The sequence below is a fragment of the Vulpes vulpes genome, chromosome 12, assembly GCF_048418805.1.
Source record: "Vulpes vulpes isolate BD-2025 chromosome 12, VulVul3, whole genome shotgun sequence".
Classification (NCBI taxonomy): domain Eukaryota; kingdom Metazoa; phylum Chordata; class Mammalia; order Carnivora; family Canidae; genus Vulpes; species Vulpes vulpes.
The window spans coordinates 47,637,723-47,660,902 of record NC_132791.1 but is presented as its reverse complement, the minus strand read 5'-3'; the positions used below and the strand labels follow the sequence as shown (position 1 = coordinate 47,660,902).

Genomic DNA, 23,180 nt, shown 5'->3' with positions numbered 1-23,180 from the left:
AAAATGAGGCAGGAAAAACAAAAACAAACAAACAAACAAACAAAAACAAACAAAGATAAAAACCTATATCTCATATATCTACCAAGATTAAATTGAATACATTGAAGGAAATCCAGAAGTGAAAAATATATCTAAGACATGTAATTGTAGAAATATGAAAGTCAAAAAGGAAAAAAGCTTAAAAATGAAGAGCTGGTAAAATATTGTAGTTAAGGTGGGAAAAGTGAAAAATATTGCACATTTTTAGTGTGATATAAAAATGAGTCATAATGGAAAAGTAAAAAAAACAAAAAATAAAAAAACAAAAAAACCCCTCTAGTTTTATATACTATTTTCCCTCAGACCTGGAGCTTTCCAGCACTGCTTAGTCAAGAACGTGCTCTTCCCATCCTTCCAGCTGGTCTTCTGGGGGAGGGTCTGCTGTGCTGTTCCTCAGGTGTCTGTACCAGGGGGAGATGCCCCACTTCCTGCCAGGTGCCGGGCTCAGTGGGAGCTGTTTATCCCGTGAGGCCTTTGTCCCCCAGCGGCCCCACCTCTCCCAGGCACAAGGTGAAACAAGGAGGAAAAGTAACAATGGCTGTGCCCAGATTTCCAGCTCTGGAGTCGAGCTCCCCGTGAGTAACTAACTGCAGTCTCCCCGTCTGCACTGGCCTAGATGCTCCCGGGGCCAATGCAGGTGGTCCTGATCTGCACAGCTTGTGGGGTGCCCAGCGGCAGGAGAGTTCTCACTTTCTTGTGCCCTCCCCAATTCTGCCTGTCCCGGGGGAATGAAGAATCACTGGCTTTGTCCCCTTGGACACTCTGGAATCTGGGGCCCTGTGCTGCTGGACCCACACTCCCACGGATGCGTCTCCCAGAGGGAATGGTGTATATCCACCTCTGTCTGGAGCTAGCCTAACCAACTGGCATCTCCCAAATGCCCTAGAGAGCTGAGGCACTCCAGCCTTTTACCAAGATCGGACTGTGGTTTGCAGTGAGCTTTCCCTCAGGCACCCCTCTTTATACTTGACCCCAGGAATCTTGAGGCTTCACTGACCCTCCGGGGATTTTGCCTGATTCCCCTGCTAAGCACTTTTCTGCCAGGGAAAACTCGTGTGGATTTTTAAAGTTCCCACTTCTCCAGGGCTGGGCTTTCACCGCTCCACTTAAGCTGGGCTACTCATGGGCTACTCATGGTTCCCCTCCCCCAATTTATTCTTTTTTTGTTTGTTTTGTTTTTCACCTTCCTACCTTGTTAGAAGCAAAAACTTTTCTCTCTCTAGCATTCCAGCTATTCTCTCTTTAAGTCTCAGGTTGAATTCATAGGTGTTCAGGATGTTTTGAAATTTATCTAGGTAAGTTTGTGAGGCCAGGTGACTTAAGGACCCCTATTCTTTTGCCATCATTCCCCTTCCTCAGAAATACATTGATAATAATACAATAGCATGGTGCTTCAACACCCCACTTATAGCAACAAACAAATCATCTAAGCTGTCAACAAAGAATCAAGGGTTTTGAATGACACATTGGACCAGATGGACTTCACAGATAAATACAGACCATTCCATCCTAATGCAATAGAATACACATTCTACTCGACTGCACATGGAACTTTCTCCAGAATAGATCACATACTGGGTCACAGATCAGGTCTCAACTGATACCAAAAGATTGGAATTATTGTGCATATTTTTAAGCCGCAATACTTTGAAACTTGAATTCAATCACAAGAGGAAATTTGGAAGGAACCCAAACACTTGGAGGTTAAGGAGCATCTTACTAAAGAATGAATGGGTCAACCAGGAAATTAAGGAAGAATTTTAAAAATTCAAGGAAACAAATGAAAATGAAATCACAACTTTCAAAACCTTTGGGATGCAGTAAAGATGGTCCAAAGAGAGAAGAATATGCCGATACGAGCTTTTCTCAAGAAACAAGGAAGATCTCAATTACACAACCTAACATTACACCTAAAGGAACTAGAGAAAGAACAGCAAAGAAAGCTTAAACCCAAAAGGAGAAGAGAATTCATAAAGATTAGAGCAGAAATCAATGAAATAGAAACTGAAAGAACAGTAGAACAGATCAACAACTCCAGGAGCTGGTTCATTGAAAGAATTAATAAGATTGATAAACCCTTGGCCAGACATGAGAAGATCTTTTTCAAAAAGAAAATAGAAAGGATCCAAATAAATAAAATCATGAGTGAAAGAGGAGAGATCACAAACAACACCAAGGAAATACAAACAATTATAAGAACATATTATGAACAACTATATGCCAACAAATTAGGCAAGCTGGGAAGAAACAGGTGCATACCTAGAAATAGATAAACCACCAAAACTGAAACAGAAAGAAATAGAAAACCTGACCAGATCCATAACCAGCAAGGAAATTTAAGCAGTAATAAAAAAAATCTCCCAACTTGGGATACCAAGTAGCTCAGTGGCTACTTGGCTCAGTGGTTGAGTGCCTGCCTCAACTCCCAGGATCGAGTCCCACATTGGGCTCCCCATGTGGAGCCTGCTTCTCCCTCTGCCTGTGTCTCTGCTCCTCTCTTTCTGTGTCTCTCATGAATAAGCAAATAAAATCTAAAAAAAAAATAAAAATCTCCCAACAAACCACAGTCCAGGGCTGGCTAGCTTCCCAGGGGAATTTTACTAAACATTTAAGAAAATACTAATACCTATTTTTCTGAAGCTGTTTCAAAAACTAGAAATGGAAGGAAAACTCCCAAACTCATTTCATGAGGCCTGGATTACCTTGATCCCCAAATCAGACAAAGAACCCACCAAAAATGAGAATTACAGGCAATTTCACTGATGAAAATGGATGTCACAATTCTCATCAAGATACTAACCAATAGGATCCACCAGTACATTAAAAGAATTATTCACCACAAGCAAGTGGGATTTATTCCCTGTATGCAAGTGTGGTTCAATAGCCACAAATAAATAAATGTGATAGATCACATTAATAAAAGAAAAGAATTATATGATCCTCTTGACACAGAAAAATAATTTGACAAAGTACAGCATCTTTTTTTATTAAAACTCTCAGAGTGGGGATCTCTGGGTGGCTCAGCGGTTTAGCACCTGCCTTTGGCCCAGGGTGCGATCCTGGAGTCCTGGGATCGAGTCCTGCTTCAGGCTCCTGGCATGGAGTTTGCTTCTCCCTTTGCCTGTGTCTCTGCCTCTCTCTCTCTCTCTCTGTCTATCATGAATAAATAAAACCTTTAAAAAATAAAATAAAATAAAACTCTCAAAGTGCCATCTATGAAAAGCCCATAGTGAATATCCTTCCAAATAGGGAAAAACTGAGAGCTTTCCCCTAAGGTCAGGAACACGACAGGGATGTCCACTCCCACCACTATTATTCAACATAGCACCAGAAGTCGTAGCCTCAGCAATCAGACAACAAAAAGAAATAAAAGGCATTCAAACTGGCAAAGAAGTCAAACTCTCAGTCTTCCCAGATGACACAGTACTCTAGGTGGAAAATCCAAAAGACTCCACCCCCAAATTGCTAGAACTCACAGAGGAATTTAGCAAATTGGCAGTATACAAAATCAATGCAGAGAAATCAACTGCATTTCTATACACTAACAATGAGACAGAACAAAGGGAAATTAAGGAATCAATCCCATTTATGATTGCTTCAAAAACCATAAGATACCTAGGAATAAACCTAACCAAAGAGGCAAAGGACCGGTACAGAAAACTATACAACACTTATGAGAGACATTGAGGAAGATGCAGAGCAATGGAAAAACATTCCATGCTTATGGATTAGAAGAATATATATTATAAAATGCCTATGCTATCCAGGGCAATATACACATTCAATGCAACCCATATCAAAATAACATTGACATTTTTCACAGAACTGGAACAAATATTCCTAAGGTTTGTATGGATCCAGAAATGACCTCGAATAGCCAAAGAAATGTTGAAAAAGAAAACCAAAGCTGGGGGCATCACAATCCCAGACTTTAAGCTGTATTACAAAGCTGTGACCATCAAGACTGCATGGCACTGGCACAAAAACAGACACAGAGATCAGAGGGAGAGAAGAGAAAACCCGGAAATGACCCTCAACAATATGGTCAACTAATCTTTGACAAAACAGAAAAGAATATCCAATGGAATAAAGACAGTATCTTCAATAAGTGCGGTTGGGAAAATTGGACAGCCACATGCATTTTCATTTTACTGACTGTTACCTTTGTTATGCAATAGCTTTTTAACTTGATGAAGTCCCAATATTTCATTTTTGCTTTTAGAGATGTGTCTTGCAAGAGGTTGCTGCAACCAAGGTCAAAGAAGGTGCTGCCTGTGTTCTCCTCTAGGATTTTGATGGATTCCTATCTCACACTTCGGTCTTTCATCATTTAGGGTTTATCTTTGTGTGTGGTGTAAGAAAATGGTCCAGTTTCATTCTTCTGCATGTGGCTGTCCTTTCGTTCCAGTCCTCTGCAGGTTCCCCTGGTGGAGAGCAGTCAGGGCTCAAGGTCTTGGTGTACCAAGTTGAAAACCCCTTCCCGGGCTTGGGGACCCCAAATAGTTTCCCTGCTCCACTGCTTGGGAATTCCACCCAAGCTCAGGCCCCTAGTTAATTCTGTGACTCCAGGGATCCTGAGACTGCAGGCTCCCACCTAGAATTCTATTTCAGTACCTGAGCACCTTTCAGGCAGGATGTCTCTCATTGGAGCAGATTTCTAAGGGCTTTGATTTTGCCCTCTGGGGCTATGTCACTCTCTATCAGCAGGCTTTTGAAAGCTCCCACTCTAGGCCCCCCACCATTTATCTTCTGATATCTCCCCTCAGATTCACTTCTCTGCACCTCCTACCTTGCAAAAAGTGGCTGCTTTTCTACTTGTAAAGTTCCAGATATTCTTTTCTTACATCTCAGGTTGAATTCACGGGTAGTATTCAGAATGTTTTGATAGTTAACTAGCAAAATTCAGGGGACCAGAAGAAATGAAGTCCTCCACTCTTCTGCCAGCTTGCCTCCTCCAGACTAGAGCCTCCATTTTTGTTTGCATGTCACTGATAGCCTTTTGAATTTTGACTTGATTGGATTGGATTGATTCGACTTGATTGGATTTTAGTTCTTTTATTTCTCCAGAAAGGAATTTTCTAGTGTCTTCTATGCTTTTATCAAGCCTAGCTGGTATCCTTATAACCGTTATTCTGAACTCTAGTTCAGCATCACTTATTAGGTCCCTGGGAGTCAGTACTGCCCTTTGTTCTCTTTTTGAAGTGAGTTTCATCTTGTCATTCTGTCCACATAAGAATAGATTAATGAGACAACAAAACACTAAAATGGCAACAATGACTCCGGAGAAATATACACTAAGCAAGTCAGAAGAGACCTGTAACAAACAAAATAAATTTTTTTAAAAAAAGAATATAATTAGACAGGTGAACAGAACAGAACAATACACTGGATCCTGTGTATATTTTGGTCTGTTTGTTAGAAAACTAGATCCCAAAATTGTAAACAAACAACTTATATATGTACAAAAATAAAATTAAATACAATGAAAAGATAGAATGTAAATGTAAAAATGAAAATTAAAAGACAAAAAAAGAAAGAAAGAAAGAAAGAAAGAAAGAAAGAAAGAAAGAAAGAAAGAAGGAATATAAACAGACTGGTGAACAGAACAGAGCAATACACTATATCCTGAGTGTATTTGGTTGGGTAGAAGAAACTACATCTCGAAATTGTAAAGAAAGAAAAACTTAGGGATCCCTGGGTGGCGCAGCGGTTTGGCGCCTGCCTTTGGCCCAGGGCGCGATCCTGGAGACCCGGGATCGAATCCCACGTCAGGCTCCCGGTGCATGGAGCCTGCTTCTCCCTCTGCCTGTATCTCTGCCTCTCTCTCTCTCTCTCTGTGACTATCATAAATAAATAAAAAATTAAAAAAAAAAAAAAAAAAGAAAGAAAAACTTATATATATACAAAATTAAATACATTGAAAGGATAGAATGTAACTGTAAAAATGAAAATTTTAAAAGACTTTAACAAATAACAAAGAAAAGAGAGAATATGATCAGACAGGAAAAGAGAACAGAGCCATACATTAGATTCTGGATATATTTTGGTCTGTTAGAAGAAACTGCATCCTAAAATTTTTTATTTTTTATTTTTTTATTGAAGTTTGATTTGCCAACATATAGTATAACACCCAGTGCTCATCCCGTCAAGTGCCCTCCTCAGTGTGCATCCTAAAATTGTAAAGAAAGGAAAATGTATATATACACAAATAAAATTAAGTACAATGAAAGGATAGAATGTAACCGTAGAAATGGAAATTAAAAAAAAGATTTTTTAAAAAGAGTTGATAAGAAATTAGTTGAAAAAGTAAAGAGAAAATATTAAAATGGAAAGGCTAGAGGATCGTGGGGGGAAAGCCCCTGAATTCTCCCTGCTATATCTCCCAGCGCTGGAGCTCTGCAGTTAGGGCGGTAAATTGGTCTTGGCTGGATGATCTTGCTCATCTCTGGGGGAGGAGCCTGTTGCACTGATTCTCAGGTGCCCCTGCGGAACTGCACCCCCATCACCAGGGGCCTGGCTAAACAAGGCGCTCTGGGGTGCTCCACGTGGCTTTTGTTCCCTGAAGGCTTTCTGGGCAGCTTTAGAGGATGAGAGTGAAAATGGAGGCCTCCCAACCTCCAGTTCCGCAGCCTGAGAGCTGGGGCCCCCTCCTCAGCGTGCTTTCAGGGAAAAGCAGTCAATCCCTCCTGTCTCCCTGCTGTCCTTCTGCATGCCGTGCTCACCAACAGCCTATGACCAAGCATTTCTCTCTCAGGTTTATATGTGCCCCTGTTTCAAGTCTCTATACCCTACAGAGTACTGCCCTGCGCACCCAAACTGCTCTTCCCAGGGGAACAAGAGGAGTCTCACTGAGGTTTTGCTGCTCAGTGGGACCCTGCTCCAGTTCGCAGTGTATGGTAACCCCGAGCTGAGAGCCAAGTCCCAGGCTCTTTGACTGCAGCAGCCTTCCCTGCTCCGATGCCTGGGAACTCGGCCACACTCGGCCCCGCCCCGGGCCTCCTGGGACCCCAGGGACCCCGAGACCACACTGTCCCACCTAGGATTCCACCCTGCTTCACCACCTGAGTGCCTTTCAGCTTTCAGGATGGATGACCCTCACTGGAGCAGACTTCTAAAAATTCTGCTTTTGCACTCTGCTGCTCACTTTCCCGTGCTGGCTTACAGAGGCTCCCTCCTCCCATGGTTTATCTTTGATGTATTGGCTTGCATTCACTTCTCCACACCTCCTACCTTGCAGAAAGTGGTCACTTTTCTATTTGTACAGTTGCAGCTATTCTTTTCTTAGATCTCCGGTTGAGTTCACAGGCATTCAGAATGATTTGATAGCTATCTAGTTGAATTCCTGGGACCAGATGAAACTAAGGTCTCCTACTCCTCCACCATCTTGTTTTACTGATTTTGGTACAGAATCTTCTGAATCAGCCTGGGTTCTGGAAATCCAGACTAAGTCCTATTCTTTTACTCTGCCTCAGGGTCTTTGTTCTAGTTCTTCTCTGTCTGAAATGCTCTTCCTCCATCTTTGTATGACTCCTTTTTTGTCATTTAGATCTCAGTTTACATTTTCCCTCCTTTTCAGAAAAGCTTTCCCTCTTTAACCTAATAAGGATCAATCCGTCTCTTTGTCTTTTCTCTCTTTTGCCATTTCCAGTGATGATTATCCAGTATCCAGTAAGTTGATAATGCCCTCACACAGAATAGACCAAAACAGAAACTGGAAAGCCATAGTATTGTGAAGGTGTGGGGACGTTGGATGTTATGGGGAAAATGATCTTAGTAGTTATGTAATCTAAGTCCTCATTTGATAAGAGTTGTCACATTCCTTAATTCTGGTGGGTGTTTTGTTTCGTTTGCCCACAATAGTCACAGAGAGCTGGTGAGCAAAGGTAACAGTTGTGTCTATTGGAATGCTTCTAGGGGCTATACACGGTTGACTCTCAGGATAGATGATGATGATGATGTCAGGTCAAATCAGGCCTGGTTTCAGTTAGTTTCTAGGCAGGTCATATCTACCTTCAAAGAGAAAATTTTGTCTGCTCCTTGAACATGCACAAAACCCATTCTCCCCAGGGGATAGTTATCTCTGAATATGTCACAGAGAAATCAGGGACCTTAATGTTACAGGATTTTGTGATGCCTTAGTGCCCACAGTTCTTGGTCACACTGCTTCAAAGAATGAAGAGGTAGACCAGACAAAGAGTGGTGGGCACCAGTGCAAAGTGTTTTGAGCAAAAGTATAAAGCTCCGGAGAGGGAAGGGGATCCAAGTGGGTTGTCCTCAGTGTTTCTAAATTTAGGGGTTATTATGAGCTCTTTTGTGGAACTTTCTTAAGTAATCATGGTGTACTGAGTCTTGCCAATCAGAGCTTTGGCCACTTATCTGTCTAGCTATTGGGTTAATGTCCAAGTGCTAACGGTCTTTCTTCTTCTTCTTCTTCTTCTTCTTCTTCTTCTTCTTCTTCTTCTTCTTCTTCTTCTTCTTCTTCTTCTTCTTCTTCTGACATCTGGGGGCTTAGATCTAGCTGCTCCTTGTCTGTGATATTGACAAATGTTTTTGTGGTTAATTGTCTTATTTTAGGACACTTTGCAGAAGTCATTCCTGCAAAAGCTGCAAAGCAGAATGTCCATGCCGTCCTGTCTAAGCTGTAAAGCAGGAGGTCAGTGCTATTTTATTTTAGCTGTTCTGACTCCATATTTTCTTGTTGGGGACCCTGGCCCTGACTACGTAACTGTCCAACTAACATAAGGAAATTTTTTTAGGAGGCTTTAGGGATCTTCTATTTCCTCTTCTTGATCAGGAGAGAGTGGGACTAGATGGTCTCCAGGTCTGAGACCAAAGGCTCTTTGGAGAGCAGATGAGGGAGGGTATAGGGTATAGGGTGCTCAGTTACATTTGAATTTCAGATAACAAACATTTTTTTTTTAAGATTTATATTCATTTGTGAGAGAGTGAGAGACAGAGAACATGAGTGGGGGGGAGGGGAGAAGCAGAGAGAGGGAGAAGCAGACTCCCTGTTGAGTAGGGAGCCTGACATGGGGCTTGATCCCAGAACCTTGAGATCATGACCTGAGCTGAAGGCAGATGCTTAACTGACTGAGCCACCCAGGCACCCCATAAATATTTTATTAGTAAAAATATGTCTCTTCCAGTAAGCAGGGCTTAATTATACTACAAAATGTTGCATGGGGCATAGTTATACTAAAAAATATTCATTGTTTTTCTGAAATTCAAATATTCGATATTTTTTTCTGGCAATCCTATGAAGGAGTGACCAATATTTAAAATAAATGGCTTCTCTAGGAGGAAATCCTGAGACTGGGAAAAACAGAGGCCAGAATGAACAATGACTTTTTGAGGAGAGAAATGAAGGCAGTTTCTTTCATGCCAATTAAGCAATCATAGATGACCCTGTCAGAAATCCAAACTCATGACTAACATGGGACTGGAGACCAGGAGAAGCAATTTAAAAGATTAAGAGCCAAAGAAGCAATTGTCACACACAGAGCCAGCCAACAGACAGAACAATCCCATCCAGGAAGGTAAGAGCATGGCCGTGTCCAAGAGAACAGGTTTTGGGGGATTCTGGTGGGCTCCTCCTCCCTCCCTCATTGCTTCACAGTGCTTGGCTAATAGCAAAATTTCTCCTCAATGTAAGTCTCCAGCTTCTGAGGGCTCATGAAGTCTCCTCCTAGATCCTGTTCCTAGACTGCCAAGAAGCAAAGCAGAGAACCAGGAAGAGCAGTTATTTAGGCTGCATCCTGCTTGTGATTCTGCTTGTGTATTCACTTGAAAGATTGCTTTTCTTGGTTTGGGATGAGGTACATTTGTTGTCCCTACACTGCAGAGGTTTACATAGATTTACAAAAACAATTTAATGCAGAATTGCGTTTCGTAGCTGTAATTTTGAACATAGGTCTCACCCCTACATCATTCACCTGAGGTGATCAGTGAGTTCAACTATAATTTCTTTTTTACAATAAAGAATGAAAATGTACGCAGAAAATGCCCTAATAGAAAGGGTTCGTGTGGCAAATGCCCCACTCTGTTCTTCCACTTCTCTCCTATTGTTTTAAACAGGCTCATTTATATAATTCTATTATCAGATCTTTGAAAATCATAAGAATAAGAGAGAAGAAAAATGCACAATGACAATGAGAGAAGAAAAATCGCTGTTGGTTTTCAACCAGTACTCTTTAATCATGACCTCTGCAGTTCATGAGCTTTTTGTCTATTTGTTTGTATTATGGTTTTAAACTTTGTATTATATATATTCCATATTATGTATATTCTGTGTATGATACACATACATACATATTTAAGCCCAATTCATGAGACTTGAATGAAGGAGAAGCAGAAATTTATTTTAGCGGGAGGGAAACAAATAGACAAAGTCAGGTTATGGGAGTCCTTATCTTAGTTTGGGCAGGGTGAACATGGACAAGCCCAGGCATTTCCTTTGTTAGAAGGTGGACTTGGAGGATGCTGTGCTCAGCTACATACTCATATGTGATCATAACCGTCTATTTGACCAAAGATTGACATAAAATTAATACCTTTGGAGAGAAATAACTCCTTTTATTAACCAGTCTTCTGCCAGTGAAAGTAAGGAATGAATACAAATGCCTTTTGTGGAGGTGTGTGGATGACTAAGTTGTTAAGCATCTGACTCTTGATTTCAGCTCAGGTCATGATCTCGGGGTGGTGAGATGAAGCCTCACATGCAGCATGGAGCCTGCTTAAAATTCTTGCTCTCCCTCTCTCTCTCTCCTCTCACCTCTCTAAAAAAATAAAAATAATAAAATGTCATCTTTAAAGAATGTATTTTGTTTCTCTATAAGCTTATGGTATACAGTAAATTGATAGGAAATGAAGAGCATTCCTCCCCCCCAAATAATAACTCAATTTCAAAGTTTTTGCTTTTGTTTGTAGTTTCTTCTTTGAACTCAATTTTCAGTTGTTGGAAGCAGTTAGAAACCTGAGCAATTACCACTGGATATCAATGAAATAAGCAGGTACAAATTCTCTCACAGAGAGAAACCAGAGGGTCCCAGCTATCATTAATGTTCACCTGGAGAGAGTTTTTTGTAGATATTTATGGAATGCTGTGCGAGGATGTTCTGAATGTGTTAAATGATGCCTGTTTGACTCTGCTATTAGGTGTTCTGTGGCCTTGCCCCACAAGATGCCAAGAGAAGAGGCTCACTTCATCCTTGGTTATCCCAAGAAGGGGCATAACCACTCCTACATCACAGCTGAAGAGTAAGTTCAAAATTGGATCCAGTGGGGTTTCCAGTTTGCCATTTGCAGACAGCCTGCTGATTTCCACAAGCGTATGTCTGTCAGTAAATCTCTCTAGTGTTCATTTCTCCAGAGATTAAAACCCTGGCAATGAGGTGATGGGACCCCATGTCCTACAAGGGGCTCACTCAAGCTTTTTTCTGAGGCCATACAGGCTAGGAGATAGGAATGATAAGAAGTTGGATCTTGGCATTTTTGGGGGGTCTGTATTCTTGGTTATTTGGCTTTCACTGTAGGTTCCCAGCTGGAAAACATCTGTCTGGGAGCAAGGTGACTCTTTCCTCAAGCCTTGTTCTGTCTCCTCCACTCGGGCTCCTGGAGGTGGCCTGTGGATAGAACAAAGGTGAGTTGCCAAAGAGCTAGTAAGAATGAAGGGCAGGTATGTGCAACTGCACTCTGACCCCGCTTGTTATTTCTGCATCATAGTTTTATTCTAAGGAAAGGTGTTTAAAAGTATGAATTAATTTAAAATAAATATTTATAGGATTCAGCATTTCTAAGTGCTAAGCAATGTATAGTCAGTCTAAGATGCTATACTTATCTTTGAAGAAAATTTTACAGTGTAGTGGAGAATTAGGCTCAAGAATAATTTTGGCAAGCGTAAGTACTGTAGTGGTAGGACAGGCTGCTGGGACACATTCTGCATGTACTAGAGTACACAAGAGTATGGTGCTCTAGATTGGGTTTCACCCTCTGAGTGAAGACTCCAACAGGACAAATAAGGTACCGGGTTTTTATTTGGACCATGTCTTAAGTGATCTAGTCAGAAATTCCTGCAAATTTGCTCTCCCTTGGGGAAGGAACTATTGAAAAATATTTACTAGAATGAACTAGCAGGGGCAAGTAAGATATGGAACTCATTAAAGGCACTGAGGAAGACTTTAGGCTGGGAGCATTTCCTCAGAAGATGCCAGTGGGATTTTCTAACATCCCTGCATGGTCAGTTGGGAATGGGGAGATTTTCTGAAAAAATATCCCAAGAGTAAAAAATATATTCTTCGGGGTATGTTTAGAGTACACATGATATTAAGTAGGATGTTGTTTCAGTTTCTGTATGATGATTCAACAAACTGTATCTCTGTAAAACTTTAGTAAGAAGTGAGAGGGCATGCGTCACTCATGGAGGTTTTGTAAAATGCAGTTTCCCAGGCATTTCTGCCAGAGAGGCTGTTTTGGTAGGTCTAGAGGTGGGGCTCAGAGTTTGCACTTTAACATCCACCTCAGGTGACTCTGCTACAGGAGGCATTTGGTGACACTCTAGCGAGTCCTGCCCAGCTGCAAACTGCATTATTTTGGTGTGTCTGGCATATCCTGATGTTTTCTAATCTATCAATCACTGAGTGTGTATGTGTGAATGCAATGTGACTATGCATAAGGAACTGGAACAGAGCTCTGTCTGTGTTATGATATCCAAGGGGATAACCACAGCCTTGGTGGGTGAAATTGGAGCACAAGCATGCCAGGAATTGAATCAGCTGCCTTCAGTCACAAGAGCCCACTGAATGCTCCTTGTGACAGCTTCATATCAGGAAAGGGCGATATGGCAGGAAAGGCACTGGTTGGGTATCTTAGGCCAGTCACTGTGAATTCTGGTTCTGCCACTTACCACTTGTGCATCATTGGGCATTTTACCAGTTTAAAATTATGGGGATACCTGCTGTGACATGAACATCGTATCTACCTCAGAGGATTATTGTGAGGATGAAATAAAAGCCTCTATGTGGGGTGCTTGGTACAATGCTTGGCACAAATCAGTGCTCAATGAAGGACAGAGTAGCTGCTAAGGTGGTGGTGATGTTGATGAGTCTCGGTAGGTCTCAGCTTCATGATCTACAAAGTGGGTGGACTGACCTGCATAATTAGGTCAGAGTTTTTATCCAGCACTGTCACCCAACTGGTTTAGAGATGGACAGGATAGACTTGATGCCTCAGCTGCCTTGAGAAGGAGGTGGTCAGGTAGTTGGTACAGGACAAAGATCTCTCCAGGAGAACCCTCAGCTATATTTTGATTCACCCTCAGCTGCTCAATCTCCTATATCACCCAGCTCTGCAGAACCCTTCTTTAGCAAGTCACAGCACTTTCCACTTTGATCATGTTGTGATGTAGAAAATCAGGCAGATGTTAGCTAATTGTTATACAGGGAAAGCACAGCTTTCAGACCTGTTTCCAGGGCCTTTGCAGTAACTAATCTTTCCCAGGGGCCACTGGACACAGGGCTCAAAAGGCTTGTTTAGATGCCCAGATTGCTCCTGCTGCTGAGGAGCAGAACAGTTTCAGTGATGCTACAACTTTGCTGTAGGTTCAGCTCAGACACTTCTCCTCATGATTGAGTCCCAATGCTCTATCTTTTAATAATCCATGCCTGGCTAGTTGGGAGGTGCTTACCTAATATCTGCAATCTCTGACTTCAAATGTCAGCTGGGGTCTCTGACATGGCAGCCAAGCAGGCTGGAGAGATCAGGCCTCTTGTCTCAGCATCCCCAGAGTTCTATCTCTAGCTCCATTCTGGAGCTAGAAATGTCTTTTCCAGATCACTTAGGTGATAACAGAGTAAGCAGCAAGGACTGACCCATCTGTTTTGGTCCTTGGTCATCCTGAACTGGATTCCTTGAGCAAGCAGAGGCCAGATAGGAGCTTGCCTAGCTGAATGTAAACATGAGTCAGATGTCCTGGGATACCCTAGCTGGGCTGGGCTCTGGTAACCCCATGCAATAGGTATAGTCTTGGATATCTCTAAATCCTGCAAGCTCTACTTCCACCCCTTCAGTCAAGATGTGCCAGTTCTAACCCTCGGTGGCTGCTTTAAATGCTCTCTCCTTCTCTTCATTACCTTTTCTTCATCTCCAACCAAAACCTGCTGTGTGGAAAGTTGTGGATCTCCTCATTCTCACTAGAGTGTCAATTCCCACAAGAGGTGAAAGTAACAGAGAATTAAGCGGTTAGGACAAAGGAAGGATGGATCTTTAAAGATGGTATTTCAGATCTTCAGTTCCAATTGAAAATGGAAAAAAATAATGATGTTGGAACTAGCATCATGCCCCAAATCCACATATTTATATATAATTATTTTAAAGAAGATATTAAATGGCTCATTAATTTTGCAGATGTAGATTTGTAATAACTCATAATTCATTTGTTCATTTTTTAAAATATGTTTGGCCATCCATCCAAATGCCTATTCATCCATCTATCCATCTTCAAGAAATATTTTTTGAAACACCAGAGTGCCTGACATTTTCTATGCATTGAGGACACAAATTGAAAACAAATCCCAAACCAAACAACTCATTTGGGAACTCCTTTCCTAGAAGAGACAGGTAGGCACACTGCCAATTACCACTGTAGGGCTGTTTATGAGAGAAGCCAGAATAGGTTGCCATCATCCTGGGAGGGGTGATGCTGAGTCTTTGAATGTGAATATATTAGTCATGGGCAAGGAGTGAGGGGAAGAGTTTCAGGCAAAGAGGACACAAACACAAATGAAACAAACTCAAGTTCAAATCCTGGCTCCATCTTGTGCTACCTCTTTATAACCATCAGCAAAGCACTTAACCTCTGAATCTAAGTCCTCACCTGTGAAATGGGGATGATAAGTGGTGCCTACTTTACAGGGCTGTTGTGAGAATTAAATAATCTAATATATGTAAAATGTTCATCATAGCAATCTTAAGTTAATGTAAGTATCAATCCTTTTTGTGGACTGATAGTTGGGGGGGAAACGCCCTGATGAAAAGAAAAGATAACTCAGTCTCTGTAAATACATTGTTCACATATGGGTTAGTTGCTCCTGCACCTCTTGTGCCTGGAACTGGGATGGTTAGGCCATGCCAGTTAGCACTACTTATGTGGGCACACATCGGAGAGGCTCCTAAAGAAGCTCCTGTCCCTCGACACAGGTGCTGGAGGTTGGTGGGTGTTCAGTGTGGCGTCAGGTGGGGTGGGGGTGGGAAACTACTTGTAAATGGAACATGTGGCTTTGGGATGGGAAAGCTCCTGTGAAGATTGAAGACTGATGCATGATTCATCACAATTTGTTTATCTCTTGGGCCAGGGCTGCAGGGATTGGAATCTTGACAGTGATCCTGGGAATTTTGCTGCTCATTGGCTGTTGGTATTGTAGAAGACGAAGTGGATACAGAAGCTTGAGGGTTAGTAAACTTTCTGCTGCTGGGATCCCTCCAGATCCAGGACACCCTTGCCCTTCTTTCTCTGAATTTCTGGGGAGTAAGATAACATTCTTATGATCACCTTTAACTCTCATTTCTGGTTCTGACGAGTCTCTTCTTCTTGCAGCTTTTCCTTTGCTTTTGCCTAGACATGAACTCCAACCAGAAACTTGGCCCACCTCTTTGGTTTCACTCACAGCAAACTTAAATGCTGAGCACTGATAATTCGTGGAGCCCAGGGGTAGGGGTTCTGATCCTTTTGCACAGCAAACAGCAGCATGTGAGTTGCTCCAGGTCTTATCAATCATCCTGAGGATTCTCAGGGGTTCTGTTCCTCCATTTAGTGGCTGCTCATCTCACCTTGCTGCTTTACCCCTTTCCTCCCAGCTTCCCTGGGAGTTCCAAGTTCTTCTAACTCTGTTATACCAAGCATTTAGCATAAGTAGGACCTATCCAGGCATCAGTACAATAAGTAAACCATCCACCCCTCAGCAGCACAAAGGACCACTGGGTTATTAACAAGGTCCATTCTCTTTTGATGGCCAATGTAGTTTTGACAGAATTTTTTCTTCTTTACCCACATGAGCAGGAAGCTAACAAATTACACAGTCTAGTCTTAGTGTAGCAGTGTCTTCCATAAATGGGAAACATCAACTGAGTTGCTAAACTATAAGAACTACAAGTTTCACTTCAAAGCGGGGTAGCACCTTAGGTCTTAAGCATCCAGAGGCATTATCCATTGTGAGCAGTGGAATGAAAAAAGAATTGCAATTTCTCTCTCCCCTTCCCCCTCCTTCCTTTTCTCTCTCCCTCCCTCCCTCCAGCTTTCCTCCCCCTCTCTCTTTCATTACACATCTGAAAACTGATTGATACATAATGGAATAAAAGTATCTTTACAAAAGATGTTGGAAAGTCCCATTGCTCACTCAGCAATTTAGGCAAAATGGTTGTGTGGTGGAGGGGAGGGTTGGTGTAGGATTTGGAGTTTGGCAGTCTGAAGAGGAGTAGAGGAAGGTGAGAGCTCTAGCTTTGACTTCTTCTCCTTGTCAGGAAGTTTGGGCAGTCCCAAGTGTCCTTTTCCTAATGCCCATCTTGCCAGAGTGCCCCAAATACAAATCATGAAAGACATAGCAGGTTTGGGGGATGACACAGAAACTGGGCAGTAGCCCTTCAGTATACCGACATTTAGCAGAAAGGAGAATCGCGGAGTCTGAATAAGATTCCAAACCAAGTACCATAGGAAAGCTTTGGGCTAAGAGGTTAGAGATGGACCTTGCGCTCATATGATACCTCATTTGGGCTGTCCACAACAGATTAGGGAGGGACATTGCCTTCTGACACAGAACTCCATTTGTGCCTCTAGCATGGAGTTAACATTGTCTTGTAATTGGTTATTTACTTTTTGCTTCTTTCACTCCTTTTCTTTCCCCCACATATGAACTGGGACCAGAGAATATTTCTTAGACATCTTTGTACCTCCAGTGCCTGGAATATAGCAGCCACTCAATTATATGGCATCAGCATTTGGTCTCATTGTCACTGACTTGCTTGGTGACCTTAGATTTTAACTTCCCTGAGCCTCATTTGCTCTATTCTATACCTAGGCACATGTGATGTGTCTTTATTCAATATATATTTTCTTCTATATTTTTATTTAATTCTGTGCTTGTATACAAAAACACATAATAGTTTAGTCTTTTAAGGAATAAAAGCTCTACAAACTCAATGTGTTAGTACCCTAAATATCCACAACTACTAGCTTGATGCTTCTGGACAAAAATACAATTTTTTTTCACTTTCTGCTTCAACACTCTCATCTTAAATTTAATTAAACTATAATAGGCAGTCTTTAATGTCATAAGCTCAGACACTATGGACATTTTGCTTAGTAAGGTTCAAGTTCAACCTACCATGTCTCCATTCCTCTAGGTCTAGATCACTGACTAACTAATGGGTGTCAGGTGCCATATTAAGTGCTTTACCTTTAGTTTTAACTTCTACAACTCTGAGTGGTAGGTGGCATTCATATTAAAGATGCAAACACTAGAATTCAGAGAAGTAAAGTGACTAGCCTGAGGACACATTGCAGGTAAGTGGCAGAACCAAGATTTAAAAACCCATTCTTGGGGCACCTGGGTGGCTCAGTGGTTGAGTGTCTGCCTTTGGATCAGGTCATGATCCTGGGGTCCTAGGATCCAGTCCTGCATCAGGCTCCCCAAGGGGAGCCTGCTTCTCCCTCTGCCTGTGTCTCTGTCTCTCTCTCTGTGTCTCTCATGAATAAATAAACTCTTTTACAAAAATAAACCTATTCTTAAAAAAATAAAAACACCTATTCTTAAAAATAACTTCAGTTTTCTTCTCTTTTCTTACAGAACTCCATTCTTTTTTCTCACCCACTGACCTTCATGTATTCACATTTCAGGACAAAAGTATTCATGCTGGCACTCAAAGTACCTTAACAGGAAGATGTCCACATGAGGGTTTTGGTCACCAGCACAGCAAACTGCCTTTTCAAGAGAGTAATTGTGAACTTGTGGTAGGTTGAGATCCTGCATCTTGGTGTTTATTGTGTGGCTGCTTTTTTTTTTTTAATTTTTTTATTTATTTATGATAGTCACAGAGAGAGAGAGAGAGAGAGAGAGGCAGAGACACAGGCAGAGGGAGAAGCAGGCTCCATGCACCGGGAGCCTGATGTGGGATTCGATCCGGGGTCTCCAGGATCGCGCCCTGGGCCAAAGGCAGGCGCCAAACCGCTGCGCCACCCAGGGATCCCATGTGTGGCTGCTTTTAATTCCAATGAATAAAATTATTCCAACTTAAGCAAGGGCAATGTGTATATATGTAATGCTATTGAACTCTACACTTAAAATGATTAAAATGGTAAATTTTATATTATCTGTATTTTACCATAATAAAAAATCAAACAATAACATAAAAAAAAAAAGATGGAAGCACAGAGATTTTCTTAAATTGTGTCCTGTCATAGCCAGATTTTCCAGGGTCCATGATGAGATCCCTTACATATGTAAGATCCAAAGAAAGAACTCAATTCTGAATATAGTATTTTTTTGTCTTATGTCTTTTTTTTATGTCTTATTTGCCTTTTTCTGAATGTAGATATATATATATATATATATATTTGTATTTTTTTTATTGGACTTCCATTTGCCAACATATAGTATAACACCCAGTATTCATCCTGTCAAGTGCCCCCCTCAGTGCCCATCACCCAATCACCCCATCACCCCGCTCACCTCCCTTTCCACCACCCCTTGTTCTTTTTCTAGAGTTAGGAGTCTCTCATGTTCTGTCACCCTCACTGATATTTCCTGCTCACTCTCTCCACTTTCCCCTTTATTCCCTTTCACTATTTTTTATATTTCCCAAGTGAATGAGACCATATAATGTTTTACCTTCTCTGATTGACTTACTTCATTCAGCATAATACCCTCCAGTTCTATCCACGTTGAACCAAATGGTGGGTATTTGTCATTTCTAATGGCTGAGTAATATTCCATTGTATACATAGACCACATCTTTATCCATTTGTCTTTCGATGGACACCAAGGCTCCTTCCACAGTTTGGCTATTGTGGACATTGCTGCTATAAACATTGGGGTGCAGGTGTCCCAGCGTTTCACTGCATCTGCATCTTTGGATGTAGATATATCTAAGGGAGGAGGAAAAAAAACATCTGTTATTAATTGTATAAGCTGTGCAGTCTAACAGAGTAGCCACTGGCCACATGTGGCTATTGAGCACTTGTAACATAGTAGTTTGAATTAAGATGTGCTAATACATACTGGATTTTAAAGACTTAGTCTGAAGAAAAGAATATAAATAATTCATTAATGATTTTTATATCAATTACATGTTGAAATGATAATATTTTGACATGTGGGATTAAATAAAATATATTATGAAGATTAATTTTACCTGTTTGTTTTTATTTTTGTAATATGGCTACTAGAAAATTTAAAACCAGATATATGGTATACTGTGTTTTCTATTTCTATACTCTATACAGCACTGGTACAGATGCAGTATATTTTAATGGTTGAAAGAACAGACTCTGGAGCCAAATTACTGTGAAGTTGTGTGACCTTGGACAAGTGACTTGACCTCAGTTTTCCAACCTGTAACATAAAAACAATGAAAATACTCCTAGAATTGTTGTAAACATTAAATGAAAGCCTAATACATTGTGCTGTACTGATAATAGCACTGGCCTTTAGACCCAACTACAGAGATCTATATATATGGTATATATGTATATTAGTGGCTTTAAACAGTGTTCAAGAATTCACTATTTAGGGCTTGGGACTTGTACTGACAAGAATAATGAAGATATAAATAAGTTTTTGAGATTTTGGAAAGGCCATTAGCTCTATTTTTCTCTGCTCTTCCCCCTCCTGCTATTTCAGCTTACACACTTATGAAATTTAACAATGATTATCTTGTTGGGTGGGAATTAGATGCGAGCACTTACAAGGTTCAGTCCAGAGAAGTAGTATACATATGATGCTGACCACTAACTTTACCCCTCTTCCAGAAACCTCTGCACTGTTGCCAAGCCCATACTCTCCCTTTCTCATTTTCACAGGTTCCCAATGCACCACCTCCCTATGAGAAACTCTCAGCAGAACAGTCATCACCACCTTATTTGCCTTGAGAATGCCAAGAGGTGCTTAAATGATTTCCTTCACTCTTCTGCTGGATTTTAATGTGGATACCTGATGTTCTGCTTCAGAATACCATAGAAACAGTGTACATTATCTCTAATACTAAGCTTGTTGTTAAATTCTTAGTAGAGCAACTAGCAATACTAATTGAAGGAATGATGAGAAATATTAAAGTGGAAAAAATTTTGTCAACTAACGTTGTAATGCCTGATACAATTTATGCTAGTAGTAATTCTAATAAATCTATGGTGTTATTATCTGAATTTAAATTTAAATATGTGTTCTGGGGATTATTCATTTTTTTTAGTTGAAATTTGGCTAATAACTAACAAACTACTATGCTGATTTTTGAAGAAACAATCTTTTGACCAACATGAACTCTAACAGAATTATTGCAGATGAGTCTGTGCCATGGAGTATTCACAAAGGATACCTCTACAGGTTTAAGACAAAGAGCTCGCGATGCCTGGGTGGCTCAGTAGTTGAGCGTCTGCCTTGGGCTTAGGGCATGATCCCAGAGTCCCAGGATTGAGTTCCACTTCTGGCTCCCTGCAGGGAGCCTGCTTCTCCCTCTGCCTATGTCTCTACCTCTCTCTCTCTGTGTCTCCCATGAATAAAATAAATGAAATCTTTAAACGAACAAACAAGCAAACAAAAAACCAGAGTTGATTGACCTACCAAATTATAGTCAGATTCATCTGATCAGTAAAGTGTCAATAATGGCTCTTTGTGAATCAGTGGCATTTCTATACACTAACAATGAAACTGAAGAAAGGGAAATTAAGGAGTCATTCCCATTTATAATTGCACCCAAAAGCATAAGATACCTAGGAATAAATCTAACCAAAGAAGTAAAGGATCTATACCCTAAAAACTACAGAACACTCCTGAAAGGAATTGAGGAAGACACAAAGAGATGGAAAAATATTCCATGTTCATGGAGTGGAAGAATTAATATTGTGAAAATGTCAATGCTATGCAGGGCAATTTACACATTTAATGCAATTCCTATCAAAACACCTTGGACTTTCTTCAGAGAGTTGGAACAAATCATCTTAAGATTTGTATAGAATCAGAAAAGACCCCGAATAGCCAGGAGAATATTGAAAAAGAAAACCAGAGCTGGGGCATCACAATGCCGGATTTCTAGTTGTACTACAAAGCTGTGGTCATCAAGACAGTGTGGCACTGGCACAAAAACAGACACCTAGATCAATGGAACAGAATAGAGAACCCAGAAATGGGCCCTCAACTCTATGGTGAATTCATCTTTGACAAAGCAGAAAACAATATCCACTGGAAAGAGGACAGTCTCTTCAATAAATGGTGCTGGGAAAATTGGACAGCCACGTGCAGAAGAATAAAACTAGACCATTCTCTTATACCCTACACAAAGATAAACTCAAAATGGATGAAAGATCTAAATGTGAGACAAGATTCCATCAAAATCCTAGAGGAGAACACAGGCAACACCCTTTTTGAACTTGGCCACAGCAACTTCTTGCAAGATACATCTATGAAGGCAAGGGAAACAAAAGCAAAAATGAACTATTGGGACTTCATCAAGATAAAAAGCTTCTACACAGCAAAATAAACAATCAACAAAACTAAAAGACAACCTACAGAATGGGAGAAGGTATTTGCAAATGACATATCAGATACAAGGCTAGTGTCCAAGATCTATAAAGAACTTCTTAAACTCAACACCGGAGAAACAAACAATCCAGTCATGAAATGGGCAGAAGACATGAACAGAAATTTCACCAAAGAAGACATACACATGGCCAGCAAGCACATGAGACAATGCTCCGCATCACTTGCCTGATGGAAATACAAATCAAAACCACAATGAGATACCACCTCACACCAGAGAGAATGGCGAAAATTAATAAGACAGGAAACCACCAATGTTGAGAGGAAGTGCAGAAAGGGGAACCCTCTTGCACTGTTGGTGGGAATGTGAACTGGTACAGCCACTCTGGAAAACTGTGTGGAGGTTCCTCAAAGAGTTAAAAATAGATCTGCCCTACAATCCAGTAATTGCATTGCTGGGGACTTACCCCAAAGATACAGATGCAGTGAAATGCCGGGACACCTGCACCCCAATGTTTATAGCAGCAATGTCCACAATAGCCAAACTGTGGAAGGAGCCTTTGTGTCCATCAAATATGAATGGATAAAGAAGATATTGTCTATGTATACAATGGAATATTACTCAGCCATTAGAAACGACAAATACCCACCATTTGCTTCAACGTGGATGGACCTGACCTGGAGGGTATTATGCTGAGTGAAATAAGCCAATCAGAAAAGGACAAATATTATATGGTCTCATTCATTTGGGGAATATAAAAATTAGTGAAAGGGAATAAAGGGAAAGGAGAGAAAATGAGTGGGAAATATTAGTGAGGGTGACAAAACATGAGAGACTCCTAACTCTGGGAAATGAACAAGGGTTGGTAGAAAGGGAGGTGGGGGGATGGGGGTGACTGGGTGACGGGCACTGAGGGGGACACTTGACAGGGTGAGCTTGGGTGTTATGCTATATGTTGGCAAATTGAACAATTAAAAAAATATAAAGTTCTAAAAAATTTTTAAAAAGGCTTTTTGTATTCTAAAATTCCATGATTCTACAATAACACATGGCAGAAATTCTGAATCTTAAGTAACATGTAATGCAGTTTTATTTACATTTCACTTCAAAGAGTCAATGCTGGGCAGCCCGGGTGGCTCAGTGGTTTAGCGCTGCCTTCAGCCCAGGGCGTGATCCTGGAGATCCGGGATCGAGTCCCAGGTCAGGCTCCCTGCATGGAACCTGCTTCTCCCTCTCCCTCTGCCTGTGTCTCTGTGTCTCTCAAGCATAAATAAAATCTTTAAAAAAAAAAGACTCAATGCTATCACAATTTATGACAAAATGTTTTTGCTAAACCAGAAGGTGGTATAAGGATTTAAATAAGATACTATAGTTTGGCTGATGTCTTGCTTTAAATGTTTCAA

The 23,180-nt window shown here is 41.0% G+C and overlaps 1 protein-coding gene across 1 annotated transcript; it reads left to right on the top strand.

The window, feature by feature from the left end:
* Window positions 1–9,534: 9,534 nt before the first annotated feature.
* Window positions 9,535–23,070, top strand: MLANA (melan-A). The gene is made up of 5 exons (XM_026001305.2): window positions 9,535–9,575; window positions 11,194–11,295; window positions 15,387–15,483; window positions 17,924–18,037; window positions 20,105–23,070. The coding sequence occupies exons 2-5, from the start codon at window positions 11,219–11,221 to the stop codon at window positions 20,171–20,173; spliced, it is 357 nt and encodes a 118-aa protein (XP_025857090.1). The 5' UTR covers window positions 9,535–9,575; window positions 11,194–11,218; the 3' UTR covers window positions 20,174–23,070.
* Window positions 23,071–23,180: the final 110 nt, after the last annotated feature.